General features: G+C 37.0%; 1 protein-coding gene across 5 annotated transcripts in view; it reads right to left on the bottom strand.

The window, feature by feature from the left end:
• The window catches only part of CTNND2 (catenin delta 2), a 630539-nt gene that overhangs the window by 125215 nt on the left and 485114 nt on the right, over positions 1-20210 (bottom strand). For all 5 annotated transcript variants that reach the window (XM_088170959.1, XM_088170931.1, XM_088170938.1 and 2 more), the window contains 2 exons: positions 17972-18185; positions 3634-3817 (listed from right to left, as the gene is read on the bottom strand). In XM_088170959.1, coding sequence (XP_088027085.1) covers positions 3634-3817; positions 17972-18185 — 398 coding nt within the window. The remainder of the gene's footprint in view (positions 1-3633; positions 3818-17971; positions 18186-20210) is intronic.

Raw genomic sequence — 20210 nt, 5'->3', positions numbered from 1 at the left:
AAGGTACTGGTGTCTCAGTGGGGAGGCAACTAAATTGGGTGATTACTCCAACATGTCATACTGAGTTCTGGCGATTTATGAAAGTCAAATATTTTAGATTAAATTTTTAAGTGATAGCCATAATGCTATATTTAGATCTTTGAATTATCTAAACAATTTCAAAGTGTTGCAGTTATGTAAAATTAATTTGTACAATATTGTATTAAAACTACTTTCTTTTTTCAAATCAGAAAAGTATGTGAAGTGCAGTTTGTAAATAACATCTTTAAGGAAAAGAGAAAGTAACAGGAGAAGAAGGTCTGATACTGCTTTTTATGTGATTCCAGCTGCCTTGCTGGGTGACTGGAGTTATAGACTTAAGAATGTGGTTAACAAAGAGAATGAATAAGCATGAGTACTAAAAATTGTAGGTAATAACCAACTTTTAAATTGAAAAATCATAAATTCTCATGAAGAAACTGAGAACAGCAAAGATCAGCAGAAAGAATAATTCATATAATGTTGTGATAAAAACACAAAACAAAGATCTGACTACTCCTGTATAACGGGCCATTGCAAACTACTTATTAGTGTTGTATATGGAATGGCTCATATTATATCACCTCTCAGATACTATTTAAAGTTTTCAGCAGTCAATATACCAGACAACTAGTCACAGAAGACTGAAAAAAACCCCAAACCCAAATCCTCCTAGCATATTTGTTAGCATTAAACCTATGTAATACAACCTGATGTCTCTAAAATTTGCCAACATTAGATATTCAGAATTTGTCAAGTATCCTGAACGCTACTCCTCCTCCTCTGTTACTGAGCACTGTCACTGATAATCCTGATCAAAATGAATTTTAACTGCGTCCCCTCAAAATGAGCTCTAGCAAAAACAAAAAAAGAAAACAGCAGAGGACAACCAAACCAGAGTCTTAGAAGAAATTCTCCCATGGAAGATGAAAATGGACTTTCCATTTAGCCGATAAGCACAGCACAACCTCAGCCAGCAATCACATTACATCTTCTTGATTTACCTCCCTTGTCCAGTGAGATCTTGAAATGGAAATACAGGTCTTGTAACTAGACCCAAGTGGAAAGAGTGAAAGCTGTTCAATATATTGAGGGTGGTGGGTATTTCACCTGAACAGAGCAAAACTCCAATCATCTTCATGGCATTTTCTCATGTTTTCACTCTGACACTTGCTGTTTCCTCCAACCTACAGTCCCAGTACATTACATGAATTCTACAGAAGAAACCAGTTACCATCTCAGGGGTGAGCTTTCACTTTTCTCTCCTGCACAATCTCAGATTTGAACATTTTGCATAGAGAAAGATATTTTCAACAGTGACTGGGGAAAAGTAAGCAAGGAAAGTTACCACTTGTGTGAAGTAGAAGTAAGTTTCAACCCTCTCCAAATGTTCTTGCTCTGCCAAAGAGCATCCACACAGACTCAGTGGGATGGAACTATCTAAAGAAGATGGATGGAGGCCAAAAAAATATCTGAAGCCATTAGAGAGGATAGAAAGATGCATTTTGGAAATAGTGAGGGCTTGATATCAGAAAGATATTAAAAAGCTTTACTATGATTGAAGGGCCTCGGCTTAGAAGGAATACCAAGCTGCTCAGGACAGCAGTTTGAGCTGCTGCTACAGCTACCTGGGAAGGATTCAAGAGTTATAATATGCACAGTCTTTTGCAGGCAGATATGAGCTTATTTTGCACGAGCTGACCAGAAGCCATTCTGCTATGACAGCATCCCATCAAGCACTTGGTAGTAAGCCTTGCTGCAAAGCAGTGTGTATTAGATCAGGCAACATACCCTTCTCACGTGGCCCCAGTCCTCAGGCTGACCCAGAATGCAGGCTACTGTAAGCTCACATCAGTTTGCAAATGGGCGTGCACATACACTCACAAGAAAAAAAAAAGAAAGAAGAAAGATTTCAAGACCAGAGTGCAATGAATCCATCAACTAAGAGGTAGGAAAAACTGAAATTTGCAGGATCAGGGATAAGCATGGGTCCCTGAGAAGCAGTTGAGGAAAAATTAACAGGAAGATGGAGCTTATGGTGAGGGGAGATCAACATCAGACAAGCTCACTCAGAGAGGGGATGCTGTGAAGCCCCAAATTTGTAACAGACGTTTCTTTCAGAGGCAGCTCTTTAACTAAGACACATTAAATACTGGAAATGTGAGACTTTTAATGTAGTAAAGGTCTTCATGTAACACCTTCTATTACCTCCTAGCAATTATAGCAGCTTTTTTTTTTTGGTAGTGATTTGAATGCAATGCAACACAATTATACCATAAACTCTTTTCAAAAAAATCAAAACAACTCAGATACAAATACCTGGCTTCAGTCACATATCCCAAGATAGCTGGTATTCACATAACCACACCTGTGTTGGTTGAAGCACAATACTGCAATACTGCATTTAATTCCATATTTGCAATATGGAAGTTACTATCGTCTATCTTTCATTCTCTTCTGATTGCATATAAACTGTCAATAATATTTATTGCTTTTTCCCATAAACTTTTCAAATATAACTTTGGAAGGGAGACATTTCATTTGATGAAAGAGCACAAAGACAAAAAGGTGCTTGATACAGATATTAAAAAATATTGCTATTTGACTTTGCTTCCTATCTTCCTTTTTTATTTAGCTCTTTAATGTATATCTGTCTTGGATGCAGCATACAACACAGATTGCCTTACTGACATATACTCTTCACTATATTATTTTCTGTGATGTAATATTAACTACTCTGTTTTCATGTCTCTGGGATAGATTACAGATTATTTCCTCCAATATACCTGGAGAAAAGAACCTTAAAAGAACTTAAAAGAATCTGCTTATTATCTTAAAACATTTCATGAAAATGATATGCATTGGAATTCAGAAATTGCTATAACCCAATCCTTTAGTAAGATTTCGGCAGAGCTGAAACTCTCATTCTACTTTAATTCTCAGATGACAGTGACTTTTAGGAATGGACAGTTCAAATTGCACATATTTATATAAATACACCTTTGCATTGCATATACTAGTTTGGCACAGAAACACAAACATAAATAGTTATCATACTTAATAGTTATATGTCATACTTAATAGTTATCATACTTAAGGATCTGTTTAAGTCTTTTGGTTGAAAAATGTTGAATTGGTTGGTCTCTTATTGAAATGCTCATCTTCCCAGAGCATAAAAAATTTACTTTATCTATTTATCACAACTCCAGCAACGGCATCTGGAAACTTTAAGACATGTTACTTTCTGTGAACATATTCATTATTTTTTGTACTGATTAAATTGGATGCAATAGTGAGGACATACTGATTTTATTTAAGCAACTGGGGAAACAGGACAAATCTACAAGGGAGAAAATACATGTAATATACAAGCCTGGATGTAAGTAACCAAGAAAAAAATAGAAAATCCCCAACAGCCCTTCTAAAGATTGTTTTTTTGATGACCTGCACCTTGTATTCTCATTAATTTCCAACTTTAAGTTTACAACACTGAAAGTCATCATCTTTGCTGAAAGACAAACCAATAATTTAATTTATAGATGACTAAGAATGAGAAATACCAATTTAAACAAAAGCCAGATGATTAAGGTAGAGCAAAGGTTTTGAAGTACTCACCTTAGGCACCCAGTGGCATTGCGCAGCACCTGTGATGAATGGAGCTGTATTTTATGATCATCCTGGAGTGGAGAGTTTTCCCATCCAGAGTGAGGGATGATCACTGCATTGGTCAACACTGCAAGGGCATCCTGGATGATTGGCATTTTCAGTGCATCACAGGAGGATAGATTCCAGAGAACTCCTATACAAAGTAAAATGACTAATAATTAACACTTCTCCAAAACAAGTTTGATTTTTTTTTTGTTTAAAAAAATGCAATCCAAACCAATATATTTCACAGTTTTGGTTTAATTTAGCTGTTTATGTCAAAAATAAAACAAATTACATTGTAGATAGGGCTGAATGACACTGCAAACTTTTGCAGAGGGAATACAGCTTTAAATATGAAACATGTAGTCACAGCAGCACTGGAAATTTCTCAGAGCTCTGCCTGAACAACTGGTTATGACCTAGGCCTATGCAGGCTGTGAAGCACAGATGGAATGAAGGAGTATTGCAAGGAATTTTTTATGGCTTGGACTTGAGATATCTTCCTTATAAGTAAAATTAATAAAAACCAGTAGCAGAAATAAAAGTTGTGATTTACACTAAAACTTTTACTATTGATAGATACATATTGAGAGAACAAAACCTCAGCCCTGTGATGTTCACTTTAATGGAAGTAACTGTCTAGACTTGTTGGTAGTACAAGCAAAAATACTTCCTCCACAACTTGATAGAATAGTACTTTACCAGACTTCAGCAAGTAATATCATATTTTGTAAATATTTAACTATAAAAAGTTACAGAATACTGTAATTTTTACTTGGAAACAGCAAGCTTAATGGTACAACTAACAAGGAAATTTAATGGGGTTTAAAAAAACCCAAATCCCTTCCGTTGCAATCCATAACGTGTCAAAGAAAAAGAAGAGAAATCAAGAGGCAAAGTTTTCTAAACACATCTGCAAAGGTCAAGGTCACCACAATTGTGCCACACAGAAAGCAGGTGAGAAATAGGAGCACAAGACACCCTGCTTTCCATTCCCATATTTATGTATTTGTGTATTTGCTGGAAAAGCACATGTGACTTTTGTGCTGTGCCAAGAGCCTGCTGCTGCTGGGGGCAGCTCTTAATGCTGGGTGAAGCTGGAGGACAACTTTTTGTTCTGAGGAACCAGTGGTCTTTATTTTAACTCAGCACCCTCCCAGGAGTAGCTGGAAGAGGAAGCCTGCCTCATCATGCCACTCCCCTTGCCAACATGAGTCCTCTTCTGCAGAACCCAATTCTACTCCTCCCTATTCTCCTTCCCAAAGGACAGGAGTCTGGCCCCACATCTGACCATGAGTGGCAAAATTGAGTTTTGATTTTACATCTATCAAAGTTTTCAACCAAAAGAGAAAAATTATTACGATCATCATCATTATATATTGGTTACAAATACAAACACTACGAAAAATCCAAGTGAGTATTGTGGGAGGAAAATGCTGAAGGAAGGCCTTAGGAACACAGACTCAGACATTTATAAATATAAGTAGCAAGAATTACTTGCTCAAGGCTTTCCTTAGCATACTGCGCTTTGACAGAGCAGGATAATTAATAGGAATCAGCTTAAATTTTTGATTTCCCTTTAAAATTAATTCCCTCTATGGGGAGACTATTTTAGTTATACAATTTCATGTTTAAATTATTTTATATGTAACTGTCTGCAAAGGCAGTTACGCAGTTTTTATAGAATTTTTATCAGTATACTAGTAAAAAAATCATTAACATAATCTGCATGAGGGACCAACTTTAGCTACAGACAAAAAAAATTCAAACCAGAAATAAGAAAAATGCTCATTTTAATAATGTTGTCAATTTTTTTCATTTAAGAATTGCTACTTTAAAGGTAAAAGACTCTTTGAATTCTGAATGTCTTTTCGAAAAGGAATTCCATATTTAAAGGAATAAAGACCTTCATAAGGATATTAATACTTGCTTTTCTATGTGCTCTTGTTCTTGGCAAGCTTTAATGGCACATTTACTATTCTTGAAATACCTAGAATTTTGCCGAGTTTTGTTAATAAAAACAACAATGCAGTGTTTTTTTGTTTTTTGTTTTTTGGGGTTTTTTTTACATTTAGCTAGACAGGTGTAAATGATGTGTATGGTATAAAAGCAGAGAATCTGAATGCAAATCTTCCCCCCTTTAAGATTCAATTTAGTTCTTATGCAAGACAATGTGCTGTATCTTTGTGAAGAAATCCTGTTTTAAAAGTGAAGCAGAAGAGAGTGTTTTGATGGCAACAAACAATACTTTGGGCTTCAAGACATAGTCATGAACTAGAAAAGCAGAAAAGAATACAAAAGAAGTAACATAAGAGCCGTATCTAGCAAAATCCTTAAAAACATATATGTCAAAACTATTTTTTATTCACTTCAGGTTCTTGCTAATTTAAAGTAAACTCACATAAACATCGTGGAAAGCAGCAGTAGTTGAGTCTAGAAATATTCTTTAAGCCCTCTTTCTCTGGGATTTCTCTAACTGGAAAATTAAACCTTCACAGTAAGAGGATGATGGGATCACCAGGCTAAAATGGCTATTACACCTTCTCCTAAAATGATATTCAGTCAAGGGAGAAGCACTGCCAGTAAGCCTGATGCTTGCTTCTGAGTTTTTGCTCCTCACAGTTTTAAAGAGTGAGATAATCTTCTTCCACACCAGAACAATGAGTTTTATCTAATTGTAAGACTGAATACTACCAAGCACAAGAACCAAAAATTTTCTACTGACATGTTAAAATTTATTCTCACAAGAAGTGCAGTCTGCTACATGCTGAGGTTCGCATTCTACACGCCTCCTTCTAATCTTCTTAATTAAGAATTTGCAATTATGAAAGGGCACTGGCAATTCATTTCTCACTGTTTTTGCTTAGGATAACCTGGAGCTAGATATATGTGGGGTGTGAGAAGATGATCCATTGCCTTGACTTTGCAAGGGAGAATAACAATAAAATAAATCCTTTCCCTATACACATTTCATTACAGAGCCACCTTTTTACCACGTGATTCTGAACATATTTTCCAAGCGTGTATTCTTGACATGCCCTTTAGGGCTACTGTAAGAATCTGGTTACTGAGGCCATGTGACACCTAACTCTGAAACCCCTGCCTGAACTGGGTTTCTGAGCACAAGAAGCAAGTCTGCAATAGGGTCAGAGGTGCCTTGACTAAGCCCTGGAGAATCTGCATTGTCATCAGCAGGCCACAGGAAGGTAAGGGACGGACTCGCCAGTGGCCAAAGACAAAAAGTAGGATCTATCCAACAACACAACAGCTATTTAGTTCATGATTTATTGCTACCTCAAATTGTGACACACACATATATATATACACACATATATATAGGCATCAATATAAACAAAACTCTTACAACAACTACAAATATAAATGGAAACCAAGACACTGAAAAAGTAATCTTTTCCAAAAAGTGCTGCCCCTGCCACACTTCCAGTATGTTTTTTGTTTTTTATGGTGCAGAAGATGTACTTTACCAAATAAATTATATGGTAAAAAGATTGTAAGTAAACAAATACTATTTGGAGAAACAAGACTTTGATTCTTCTCAATGTGGGATGTTTAAGTCAACTTTCAATTATATTAAGATTTTGCTTATTACATATTCTCTGTAAAAAAAAAATCCAAAAGTATTCCAATTCATCCAAGTTTTCCTTTTCCATCATAATTTAATAGTTTGGCCATCAAGTGATGCACAAAACCATTTGATAGTGCTAAGAGACTGCATCCCACAAAGAGAGACCAGAGCATCGGCAGGCATTTTTGTTTATGCGCTGAAGGCACAGAAATACTACCAGGAGTTTCTCTCATGAACATGACAATTAAGATTGAAATCTGAGTGCTAAATACCCTGCAAGGAAGCCAAGCACAAGGGACCTTTTGCTGGAGTCCTTAGGAAAAGCATCTTCTACCCCAAGTTCCCAAGTGCTAGAAAAGTCATTTGCTGGCTGCCGCTCGGAGCCCCTGCTGTAATTGCAAGGCTGCTCTGCAGAGCTGGATCTGCTCCCTGGCAGCAGATGTGGGCTCCCAATAGATTACAGCAGTTCTGCTGCAGAGAATATCAACCACAACATTTCTTAATACAAAGTGCAGCAAGACTTCACACCAGCTCAACCGTCAAGGTGAGAAACTGGCTCGGTAACAGATTTTCTGTAGGAAAGAAAAAGTGGCTGATTTGAAATGTTCTGGCATCTGAACAACACACAGCTCAGAAGGAATCTCCTTAAAAGCACACTGAGAAATTAAGTTTAAAATTGGCATAACAGACAAGAAACTCCCACCAATTTTCTTGAAATATTTATCTGGTTTGTGAATGAATACCTTTGCACACCTTGCTCTAACTCATGGAGTGACATGCACAGAGGAGGTTTGCTGTCTGTCTATAAGCTGATGTACGAAAAGAAAAACATTCTCCACATTGAGAAATACTGAGTTTCAGTAAAAGCCATAAGCAGGCAGGAGCTTAAACAATGCTAAGCAAAGTTGCAGCAGATCTTACTACATAAAAGTACAAGTAGTACTTACATATATATAGCATATATATAAAGTATATGTATATACTTACTTATATTACTTATATGTATGTACTTGTATATATACTTATATAACATATATAACATATATAAACATTTCCTCTGAAAAACTAGCCTTTTATTTCTTAATTGCTGCTCTTTTCATTCCAAAATTACATCTTGGATTTTATTAAAACAAAAAGGAGGGGTTAATTTTAGTATTGATAAGACCAAGTTGCACCCAAATGCTATTGCATTAACAAAAGAGTCTGTATTTCTCTCATGGGACTGAATTTTGACCTAAGGTTGCTCCTCTTTTTCTGCAGCATATTGCAAATTAAAACACAATGTGGAAGGGAAGAAGTGTTAGCCAAGAATACTAAAGAGTTATTAGTCTTCATCTTAAGCAGTAGAGGAAATTGTAGAAGAGTTGACCAAGGCTACTGTGGAAAGATCAGTAGTTCCTGCTTAAGTTGCCTTCCTAGCTGATGCAATTAAATGCGTCCTGTCAAACACTGAAGCCAAACCAAAACCAATTCATTCTAAGTGAAACACAGAAAAAATATATCAACTGCTTTCAGAAAAAGTTTTATCCTAACACATGACTAACAGCAATGCCATTTCCATTTATTAGAAAACATGGGAATCTAAAGAAGATGGATATACATGAATGGCAAGATTTTTTTTTTCAGTGCTTACACCTGTATTATACTGAATAATCTTTTCTAGCACCCAAAATCAAAACATATGTTTGATAATGGACCCTAATACAGAGAATAAAAGTGTTATAATTAAAGCTGAACATTAAGTTAAAGCTCTAAAGACAAAACTCCTTTCTAAAAAGAACCAATTAGAAAGTTAGTTCTATCTATAAAATTGCATCTATGTGCAATTGAAAGGCTCAGTGTACAGTTGCTAAAAAAGAAAAAAGAAGGAAGCATTTACTAGCCAGACTGCTACCTAAGAAAAAGAGAGCAATGTAAATTACATTATTTGGGAAGGAAGTAGGGAAGTTGGCCTTTGAACCTAAAAATAATAAATAAAAAAGAATAAAATTACTGGGCATAGTGAAAACAGCAATTTGACCACAGAATGAACATCTTTCACCATAACCTCAAACTTTCATTTTGTAAACAAAAACTGAAATATTCAGATATTTTTCTATGCATAATCTACTTTCAAAATAAAATTAATTTTTTTTGTGTGGCAAATCTCAAACATTTCAAACTACAAAGTGGTTTTAAACTACAAGCATTTTAATACTCCATCATTCAGGCAGGCCCATCAAAATTATATGTCCAGCTGAGTTTTTCCAAAGGATTACTACTTGCTGAAAAAGTTCAATGCAGCTCTTATGTCAAGCCATATGCTGCAACAGATGCCTGCTATTTATCACTCCAGATTACCTTGTGTGATATTTCCTCTTAAACTTCAAATTTGACTGGAGTAAAAAAAGAAAAAAACAAAATTATTTATGTAGTGTATTAACAAGCAAATTATGAAATCTGTTTCATTGCTTCATGAACTGGAATATGGGCAAAACTTGAATGAATCTTCCATAGAGGTTGCATCTCACTGTTCAAGAGAAATACATTTACTTCCCACTTAGAGAGAAAAGCAGAGCAACAAGGCACCACCTTGGATTTTGTGCTGGTACTGAGGGTGGTAAATGCAGGACAAGTGAACGTGAATTTGGGAAATAGGGAGAAGGAAGTAGGCTGTGATGGGAAAATAGATGAAAGCACCCCCAAGCAGATCCCTAAGAGACAGGAGAGGGACTCCCCTGCCAGGAGCATTGCACTGTTCCCAGCAGAGTCCTCAGCACCCAGTGACTTGTTCTCCTCTCCCACATTCTCCTCCAGGCAAACAGGCACTGCAAGCCTGAGGAAGGTTTTGTATTGCTGTGTAACAGTACATTCCCTTCTACCTATAAAAATTCTTTGGATGTAACACCTTACACGATAAATCAGTACCCCAGCCTGTTGCTAAGAAAGCAGATTTGAGAAAGTATCTATTTTAATACAGCTCTTTATTTAACTGGGAGCAGCAGGGGGTGAAGAAGTTAATCTGATGATTCAGAAAAAGTTGAGAATAACTCTTCATGAAGACAACAGATTCTATCAGTGGGTTTTCCCATTTTCAGAGCCAAAATAGTGACAGCATATTGAGAAAGTGGGCAAAGACTGTTTTATAATTAGACAGAAAAATTATAATAGATATGGTATAAAATGATCCAGTTGAACTGTCAACATTGTTTGCCTAGGTGTTATTTGATAAGACAGCATCATTTCTGAATAAAAATTACACAGTTTATTAAATTATTTTCAGATTTGCTGGTACATATGAACTATAAATAGGATGCATTTTGAATGACTCTGGAATTTCTTCAAGACATCACAGCCTATAGGTTGGAAATCAGTTTCCCAACATCACATGAGTGTAAGCTGTAGAACCTTTTACCTTACTATTTTGCAAGGAAAATGACTACAAAGATTTCCTATTTTGGTGAGAGGTTCCACACTGGGTTCATATGAAGATTTTATAAAATTCCAAATAATTTCTGCTCTGAATTCCTTTGAAAATCACTTCCACATTTCCATAAATGATGGCAGTATTTTCTGTACGTGATGCTAAAATCTAAAATTTACACTCTGCCACACGGTAGAATCATACTGTAAAGTACAACACAGAACTGTGCCTGGCCATAGCACATCCACTGACTATGAAATGTCAGCCTCTTGGTCTGGAGAAGTACAAATAGTACAAAATACAAATTTTAAGTATACTATGAAAATTATGATGGTGCAATAATGATTTTTGGAGACTCTCTGTAAAACCTTAAAGTAACTGATGACTGAGGTAGAAAAACAGAGTTGCCATGCAGCCCACTAACCCTGCCACAGTGTTTGTACTACCTTGGTGAAGTTGTCTGAAGTCGTATTGGAGCAGCTGGACCTTCAGTGGGATTAACTCGAGCAGCCAGTTCTGCAAAGGCTTTCATTTATTTTACTTTTGCTTACCTTTGATAATGGTCTGGATTACACCAAAATTTATCAAGGTAGCAGTAACAAGTAGTTTTTCTCAGTTAAACAAACCCTTAGTTTCTGTTTTTTCCTCCACAAGATTTTAGATGTAACAGTATAAAATGATAAACCAGCCTGTGCAAAGTTTTGGCTGTGAGCTGAAATGCATTGTTTTAAAAGCAATCTGAGACTTGCAGGGGATTTGATGGAGTTTGGCTTTTTTTTAAAATTCTCAACGGTTCACAGAACTCAGGGTGGAGGTTGAAGTAAGGAGGTTTGCTTAAAAGTATCTCAAGCAAAAGGAGGGAGTCGAATTACTATGTAACCTCTGGGAACTGTAAAGGCTCTTGTACTTGCAGAAAGAAATACTGAAGAAACTACAATATGTAATTCCTTATTCAGCCGCTGGCTTTGATCCAGAGTAAATAGATAGGAATTTTCATTACACAAATAATCTTGTTAATGTTGAAAACAACTTTCATTTAAAACACCTAATTAGAAGTAAATGACTTCATAAGCTTTAATCAACTTTTAAAATTGATTGTGGTAGGATATTGTACTTGCAATTACATCCATTTAACGAAGGAATAGGAAAGGTTTATTAGAGCTAATATCCTTTAAATCTCCATTTTGAATAAAAAGCATTTGAAATACAAGAGAACTTTAGTGCCCAAGCAAGTATATTTGAAATTTGTTAATCTTATCCTAAATCTGTTAGTGGAAAAATAATTCAAGTCTGTAAGTCACCTGCCTCCGTGCTTGGCAGAGTTCCTCAAAACACTCGTTTGAAGTTATTAAAGAGAATTCGCTTAAGTGCAGAGCAGACACTAAGCAAGAAATGAATGAACATATTTTCCTGCCAAAATCAAAATCAAAATCATTACTTCTGAAAGTAGTGTTCTGTGCTAGCAGTTATCTAACTCTGTGCTTAATCTTTCTAATTTCCTTGACATGACAGGACACAGTGATCAGATGCTGGAGCCGGAGGAGCTGCATCTTAAGAGGCATTTGTGTACTTTCTGCATTTATTCCAAATCTCCATTTTGTTTTACTACATAGAGTTATGGGCTCCAAAGGATATTTGGCAGTCTTATTCTCTTAGCTAAGCATATATTGAACCAGAGCTATGTCAACCTTGTAGCAGCAGTCTTAGCATGGTTATGGCACCATGACAATTTAAACATCCGTATATGGCTTTTTGTGTCGTCTATTTGAAAAGCTTGTGATAGGCAGGATATGTATCTGAACCTAAAACATGTATCTTTATAATCTGATTTTCAGTTTGTGTAATGCTGAAATTGTCTCTTTGGTTCCAAGAGCAAGCCACTTTCAACATTTATCTTCCTACCTATCTTTTTACATTACACGTCAAAAGCTGCTAATGAATTAGGCCTTTCACTGGTCAGGCTTCCTTATACTTGCATTGCTCCATTACAAAACTTGAATACAGTTAAGAAATGGGATACTTAATATGAGCAATACTGGAGCAACACCTAGTACAAAATTGCAAAGGAAAAGGAATATAACAGAGATTTTAGGGATTACATCAAGGTGAAATACTGTAAAATACAGAACTCAGAGAAGAGTTTGGTTCTTCTTTACTTAAGGCTGTGGGAAATTCATCTTGGAATGGGATAAAAGAGCCTATATTCATTTTCAAATCAAATTTCCAGAGAGCAATAAGGTTACAAATAGGTGCCACCTCCAAATGAATGCTTATATCACAATAAATTTTCATATCTGTGTTTACACACTCCAGTAACTAAGGTAATGTCAAGGGCACTTTTGCAGAAAACTATTAAATTATTAAATTAAACTGCTTCAAGATCCTAAGTACTAAACAGTCAACCCTTTGCCATAATATTGTTTAATAAGATTTACAACACAAAAAAAATCACAAGTGAAATACCTTATGAAGTCCAATTAGAAAATAACATTACAAATAGGAAACAACTGCAGGCATGTGATTTTGACTTTGGGAACCCCCAACAGAACAACTGCCATTGTACTAGGAAGGTAAAAATTCTAAATAATTGTCCAGAATTACTTTAAAAAAAAAAGAAATCCAATTAAAGCTTTCACTGAAGTGAGCTAAAAGGTCCGTTTACATAGAATACTCCCTTAAACATGCTTTACATATCATTGCAGGCTCACTAACTTGCAACTACACAGATTAGCAAAGGCAGATACAGGGCTCAAAGGGGCCTTCTGGAGTGACTTGACCAATCTGCCAATAATTTATGCACATGCTAAGAAACAGCATGCAATCAAAAGGAGGCTTCACCTGCAGTGCTTAACTCAGACCAGACAGATCTAAGATCAAACATCTAACATGTAATTGCTTTCAGTGACACTGAGAGATTATCCATAAGATTATAAACCCCTCCTTATAAACATATGGCAGCTACTTAAACTGAAACAGGACTATGTAATAAAACTGCAAAACATGGGGTGACAACAGGGGACCAACCAAGCCAAAACACAAACTGGTCACAGCTGAAATTAAAGACAACGCCAATGAATACTGGAATCCAAAGTCTGAGAAGTAAGTAAAACTTTTCTCTGTCCAATTTTACTATCGGCTAAAGACACTTAGAGAACTAGTGCTTCTTTGAAAGAAACATTTTGTACACGGTATATTGTAATGTTTTGCGGGAATGGAATATATGCCTTTTGATTCAGTGAATAAAAATGTGAATGAGATAACTAGAGTCAGTATCTATATTTAGTAAATATGTATAGTGTTAGATAGTTTCTGCTTTTTGAATTTTTATTATGTGGTAATTTAAAAAATTTATTTATTTTCAGTAGACAATAATTAAATCTCTGACACTTTACTGTCAACCAAAGTAAGCAGGAAACTGGCTGCTAGTACAGAAAAAACAATTTCTCCTGACATTATTTATAGCTGCGGCTCTTTATCATCGTGTACTTTCTAAAAGTGGATTGTCCACTTTTACCTTTCAATCAGAAATGGTATCTACAGATTTTAAACAGGTGATGCAGTCATACAAGGGCCCTCTTTAAAATGTTTTTTTTCCTAATCCAGCTACCTCATTGTTCATAGGCAGAAACTGTGTAGATGTGATAAATCTTGTTGTCAAAACTGAGAAGAATAGCAGTTTAAACCATTTTATCTGAGACAGGTACCCGGTTAACCAATCAAGCTGATGGAAGAAGGAGCAAGCATAGGTTGAATAACGGAATCACAGAACGGCCTGAGTTGGAAAGGATCTAGCCAAAGCTGCTTGACCTCACCTTCTGTGCAAGGCATCCATGAGATTCCTCTGTTATCCTTGCTAAAATGTCAGATTTTTCCATGTATGTTTTTTTTTCCTGACAGTAAAACAAATAGAAAAAATTATAAAATAGAATTTTGTGGAAGAGTTCATAATTAACTTGGTAAAGGCAAGAGAATCAGAAATCAGTTACTCATTGCCATTATTACCAAGTGAAAACATTTCTTTCTACCATCTGCAGGATCTGTGCTAATTTTGTACTGTGTTCCTCTCTATTTATATTTATTAGAAAAGTGTTAACATTTAATTATTTTTAAATAGAATGCTTTTATTTTTTCCCATTAACAGGTGCTACTGTGGAAACTGGCAGCACAGTGCTGGGGTAAAACGATGGCTAAATTAAGTGTGGTGCATTCAGCTTACACCTATTTCTTTTTATTAACAGACTTACAGACTTACATTGTGATTCAAGTTCTCCTTGAGTCTCTGGAAATTACCAGAGGCTCTAGGCCATGCCAACATCTCTCTTTCTATCAGAGTATTTAACTTTTGCACAAATGTATATATTCATGGGTATATCTCATTTTATCCACGCTCTTCTAGTAAAAACCTGTAACTGTGGAAGTGTTTCTGTACGACTAATCTTTCCATATCTTAGGGAATATTTCCTGGGCATTAACACCATTTAATTTCATAATACCCAGGCAGCACACTTCCCTCAGAGCTTCTTCATTGCCTGCACTGAAACCATTTCCTTGACATGAGACAGCCTTGAATCTCTAACACTTGGCTATAAGATTGTGCAATCCAAAAATTTGAGCATGGTAAGATTTTCCAGTATTAGCCCAAGACCTCTGCTGCTGAGGACGACAAAGACGAGATAAAGAAAAAAGTGAAAAAACTCTGTTTTGGAGAGATTATGTCAGAAAGAAATCTCTGGGAAAGAGGACAAGCCACAAATGGTGCCTAAGGCAATCCTGACAATCAAGAAGCTACTGGGCTAGAAAGCTGGTCTGCAGGTTTAAAAACCCTTCCAAAACCAGTCTTGAGATTGCCAGAAATTGAAGTTATAATCTACTTAGAGAAGAGCAACAAGAAGGAAGAGAACGTGCATGTTAGAGGAAGAAACTAATATCAGAACTTTTGCTCTGCTGGGCAAGTGCTTCACAGTACTTGGGAGAGGCAATGAATGCTTCACTATTGCCAGACAAATTGAACTGCTAAAAAATCTCTCCAGGCCATATTTCTTCCCTTGCAGCTCAAGAGTGATTCACACCTTCATCTTGCCAGATTTCCGGACAGGTCATTTACACTTGATAGGTTCAGTTCCCCATCTGTAGGACAGATAATGATACTTCCCCACCTAACAGAAGTGCTCTGAGGACAAATGTGGATGACTATTTAGGGGCAGCTGTGTTAGAGCCTGTATGAATTCCTAAGGCATGAACTTTGTGTCCTCTCTAAAAGTAACAAACAAGAGCAGCTTTTATATAGACAGGATGCACAATGAACATGAGATGGAAAGGCTCAAGTATTGTGTTCAGTCCCAAAACAGACATTTGTTATTATTTTCTCTGCATCTCCTCCAGGCTGTGGAGCCTCTACTGAAATAATTACCTTCCTGCTACTTCAGCTTAGGAAGACTGATGGAAAGCATGAGGAACTTTTTATTTTTCCTTGTGCCTGCCACCAAGTCAAATGTTTTCATTACCAATGGAGCCGCTGCAGGAGCTACCTTTCATTCCCCAGAAAGAACAGAAAGAAGGAATTCAGCTGCGATAGCTGTCACAGTACAAGACTTTGCAAGAAAAGAAAAAAATGCAAAGGAGAACCAATTCAGATGGCCAGTGATCTGTGTTCTGAAAGGCACAAAACATGGCCAGGGCAAGCAGTGACCTTCTGGGAAGTACTGGCTATTGAAAACAAACAGAAAACTCAGATACAAAAACAGGCTCAGGAATAAAATCTTGAAATACCACTGACTTTGATTCTGTTTCTCAGGGTCACCATCTTGGTCTTCTCCCCTTTCCAGCACTCCTGATGCTCACCATCCCTGGAAGCTGCATCTACCTGTACATGTAGATGCCTTTGTACCTATACAAAGGCAGGTTACTCCCTACCTTGATGGTCAGCACCTACTCCTCTTGGTAATAAGACTTTGAGGGCATACTAGAAAACAAATATCCTTTCTTTCTGTGGGAATTTGGGAATATTTAACAGCATACTGTGTAATGAAACCAGCCTAAACTGTAGCCCAGTATATTTTCTTTAAATGACCTAATGACATTACATGTTCATCTACAGATGGCATGGGAAGTGCCATGGTGACTGCTGAGGTTTATTAGCAGTTTGCCACTTACTACTCAGAATAAACAGGCAGAATGTTCCCTGGAGCCAGGATACTGACAACATAGCAAAGAGACAAACAAGTATGTTGAATCTGAAGCAGTGGTTACACTTTATTAGATCTGTCAGTAATTCTGTCACTCTACAGGAGGCACAATCTGAGCTCATGTAACCTGTATCTCTGTCCCATTAATCCTGACTAACAAGTAGGAGGTGTTGTAACTAAGAAACAAAATTAAATATATAAAAAAATCTACATTTAATAATTTATTCAAACACCCTCAAGGAAGGAACCTGGACCCAACTAAAGGATGAAAATATTATCAATTGTATCCTAAATGAAGCGTGATTTATAGTGTTAAATAATCACCAAATAGAATGAAATCACAAAGTGTAAAATAAAAAAAAAAAAACCTCTACCTTGCTTCTGTTTTACATATTAAATATGCTAGCTTAAGGGCAAGGTGAAAAAAATCCTCCAAACATTTCATATCAGTCCTGTTTGACAGCATTCCTGTATTCGTGAACACTACCACCCCTCCCCTCTCTCTTGAATTTCAGAAAGGAAAAAAACCACACAACCTTAAAAAGACCAGATCCTACTATATCAGGAAAAGAAATAAACTACCACTACCTGCATGCTCTATGTAAAACACATCACATAGCATGCCATCAAATTTCAGACAAAAGGCTTCAGAAAATGATGTACACCTCTCCAATAGTTTTCCACTTTTTTATCAGACCCCCAAGAAAACCCTCAAACAAATCCTCCCTCTTACAACATCACTGCATAGCATACAAAAGCAATGAGTAACAGCTTCTAAGTAATTTCAGTAAAATATGGCTCCTGCCTAGCCAACCCTAGACAGGAGGGGGAGCAGAGGATTCCCACCACAACATATCCATGTGTGGAGCAATTCTCCTCCAAGAGCACTCCAGGCTAACCAAGAACAAAGTGAACCAACAATAACAGGCATAAACCATACCTACATCTGTAAACTGCATGATATTGAAAGCCATTCATACATAACATAAATCCAAAGGGCTTGAAAGCTTTTTGTTATGGCAAATAAGATGGTCATGAAATAGTTACTGATGGAGCAAGTGGCATGCAGCACGGGACTGTGCTTGCAAGACCGACAGAGAGTTTGAACAAAAAATATTGAAAAATTCAAACCTGTGACCAGTTCTCTGATTTCCAAATCTGTAGTCTTGCGGAGTAACCGTACTAATGCTGGGATACCACCACAGTTTTTCAGAGCTATTTTGTTGTCATCATTTGCCTTCCCATATACCAAGTTCCTCAAAGCTCCACAGGCACTACGGTGGACTTCTGTCATCCGATGGTCCAATAGGTCCACCAGTAATTGTATTCCACCTTGTCTTCTTATCTGAAACAGGCCAAAGTGACAGTCACACAGTTAGGGAATGAACACCAGTATTAATAAATGCTGTTCAATGTAATTGAGCTGTGTTTTCTGTGTGCTGGTAAGACCACAGAGCTGCTACGTTTCACTGCTTTATTAGTATTATTCTTTCAGTGGCAACATAACTGTACAATGACAAATCAGAACCTCTGTAAAAGCAGCCAAAGTTAGTCAAGAGTGTTGCCTCATTAACGTTTCTCCTGGTTCATCAAGATTTGCCTTGGCAAGGGTTTCTCCCGAACTGGAGAAACATCATCTCCTTCAGAAAGTAACACATCACAAGCTAGAAAAAAACCCACAAAGCAAACCAAAAAAAGCACTTAATGTCATAAAGCTTTTTAGGAGTCCTGCCTTTACGTGTAATTACTGGGAATGAGAACAGCTACTGTAGTCTCAGTGAGGATGTTATATCAACTAAATTGGGATGAGCAAAGATGAAAGGAAAAAGAGGAAGTCACCAGAAATATAAAGACAAGGATGAGAAATAAATCGTGGTAAGCTTGTTCTAACAGTATTGGGGGAAACCCTTAATTGATGCAGGAACAGAAGTCTTATGTGTACCCAAGGTGGCCTACAAAATAAATTTCTAATGTGATATCTCATATAAAAAACATTCTAAAAAAAGCACAAAAATATTTGAGACAAATGATCAAGAGGGTCAGGCACAATGTATTATTAAATCCATTTCAAACAAATACAATCTTTATTGTTCTGTGGCACTACTTGTTCCTCAAAGAGTAATCAGTCTTAGATCTAATTTTAAGAAACCACACAGATTCACAACTAACATCTGAGGAGTACAATGCTTTAGCTTTAAGCAAGTTATACAGACATCTCTGAAAAAGTCAAGAAGTTTTCCCATGGGTGTAGCTGGCTGAAGCCCAAAACAAGCCAGGCACTTCAGCTGGCCATTTTACATTTAAAACAAAAAAAAATATTTGAAATATTTTTGAAGCAGTTTTTGCACAGGCATGTGTTCTTGGGGCTCTGAAGGAGGAAGTCCTGGAAGACAGAAATAGTTAAAGAACAGTAAAATCTATTAGGAATTCCAGTTTCATTTACTAACTTACAATCTTTATATAGAACCAATTTATGGCATTTTATGGATCTAACACAGGCTTAAACAAGGTGAAGGCCTGTGTCCTGTGTTACTGTCCCAACAAGCCCATGCAATGCTACAGGCTTGGGGAAGAGTGGCTGGAAAGATGGCTATTAGAAAAGGAACTGTCTGCAGCCAGCTGAACAGGAGCCAGCTTGTGCCCAGATGGCCAAGAAGGCCAATGGCATCCTGGCCTGGATCAGCAATGGTGTGGCCAGCAGGAGCAGGCAGTGATTGTCCCCTTGTACTCAGCACTGCTGAGGCCACACCTCAAATCCTGTGTTCAGTTCTGGGCCCCTCCCTACAAGAAAAACATTGAGGTGCTGGAGCAAGTCCAGAGAAAGGCGATGGAGCTGGTGAAGGGTCTGGAGCACAAATCCCACGAGGAGCAGCTGAAGGAGCTGGGGTTGTTTAGCCTGGAGAAAAGGAGGCTCATGGGTGACCTCATCACTCTCTAGAACTGCCTGAAAGGAGGCTGTAGCCAGCTGGGGGTTGGCCTCTTCTCCCAAGTAACAAGTGGTAGGACAAGAGGAAATGGCTTCATGTTATGTCGGGGGAGGTTTAGGTTGGATATTATGAAAAAGTTCTTCACTGAAAAGGTTATCAAGCACTGGAACAAGCTACCCAGGGAACTGGCAGAGCCACCATCCCTGAAGGTCTTTAAAAGGTGTGCAGATGTGGCACCTGGTGGAATTTGCAGTGCTGAGTTAATGGCTGGACTAGATGATCTTGATTCCTTCCAACTTAAATGATTCACTTCAAATAAAGACTGACAAGTGATTCAGGCTTTATGGTTCCAAATTGAGCTATATGAAATTACTCACTGCTAAACCAGAAGTTCTCCCTTTCTTCTTCAAGTTTATCTGGCATATTCTTATGTTTTTAATAAC

Source organism: Sturnus vulgaris, chromosome 1 (genome assembly GCF_052056855.1).
Source record: "Sturnus vulgaris isolate bStuVul1 chromosome 1, bStuVul1.hap1, whole genome shotgun sequence".
Lineage (NCBI taxonomy): Eukaryota > Metazoa > Chordata > Aves > Passeriformes > Sturnidae > Sturnus > Sturnus vulgaris.
Note: the sequence above shows the minus strand (reverse complement) of the source record. Positions and strands in the feature narration are given on the sequence as shown.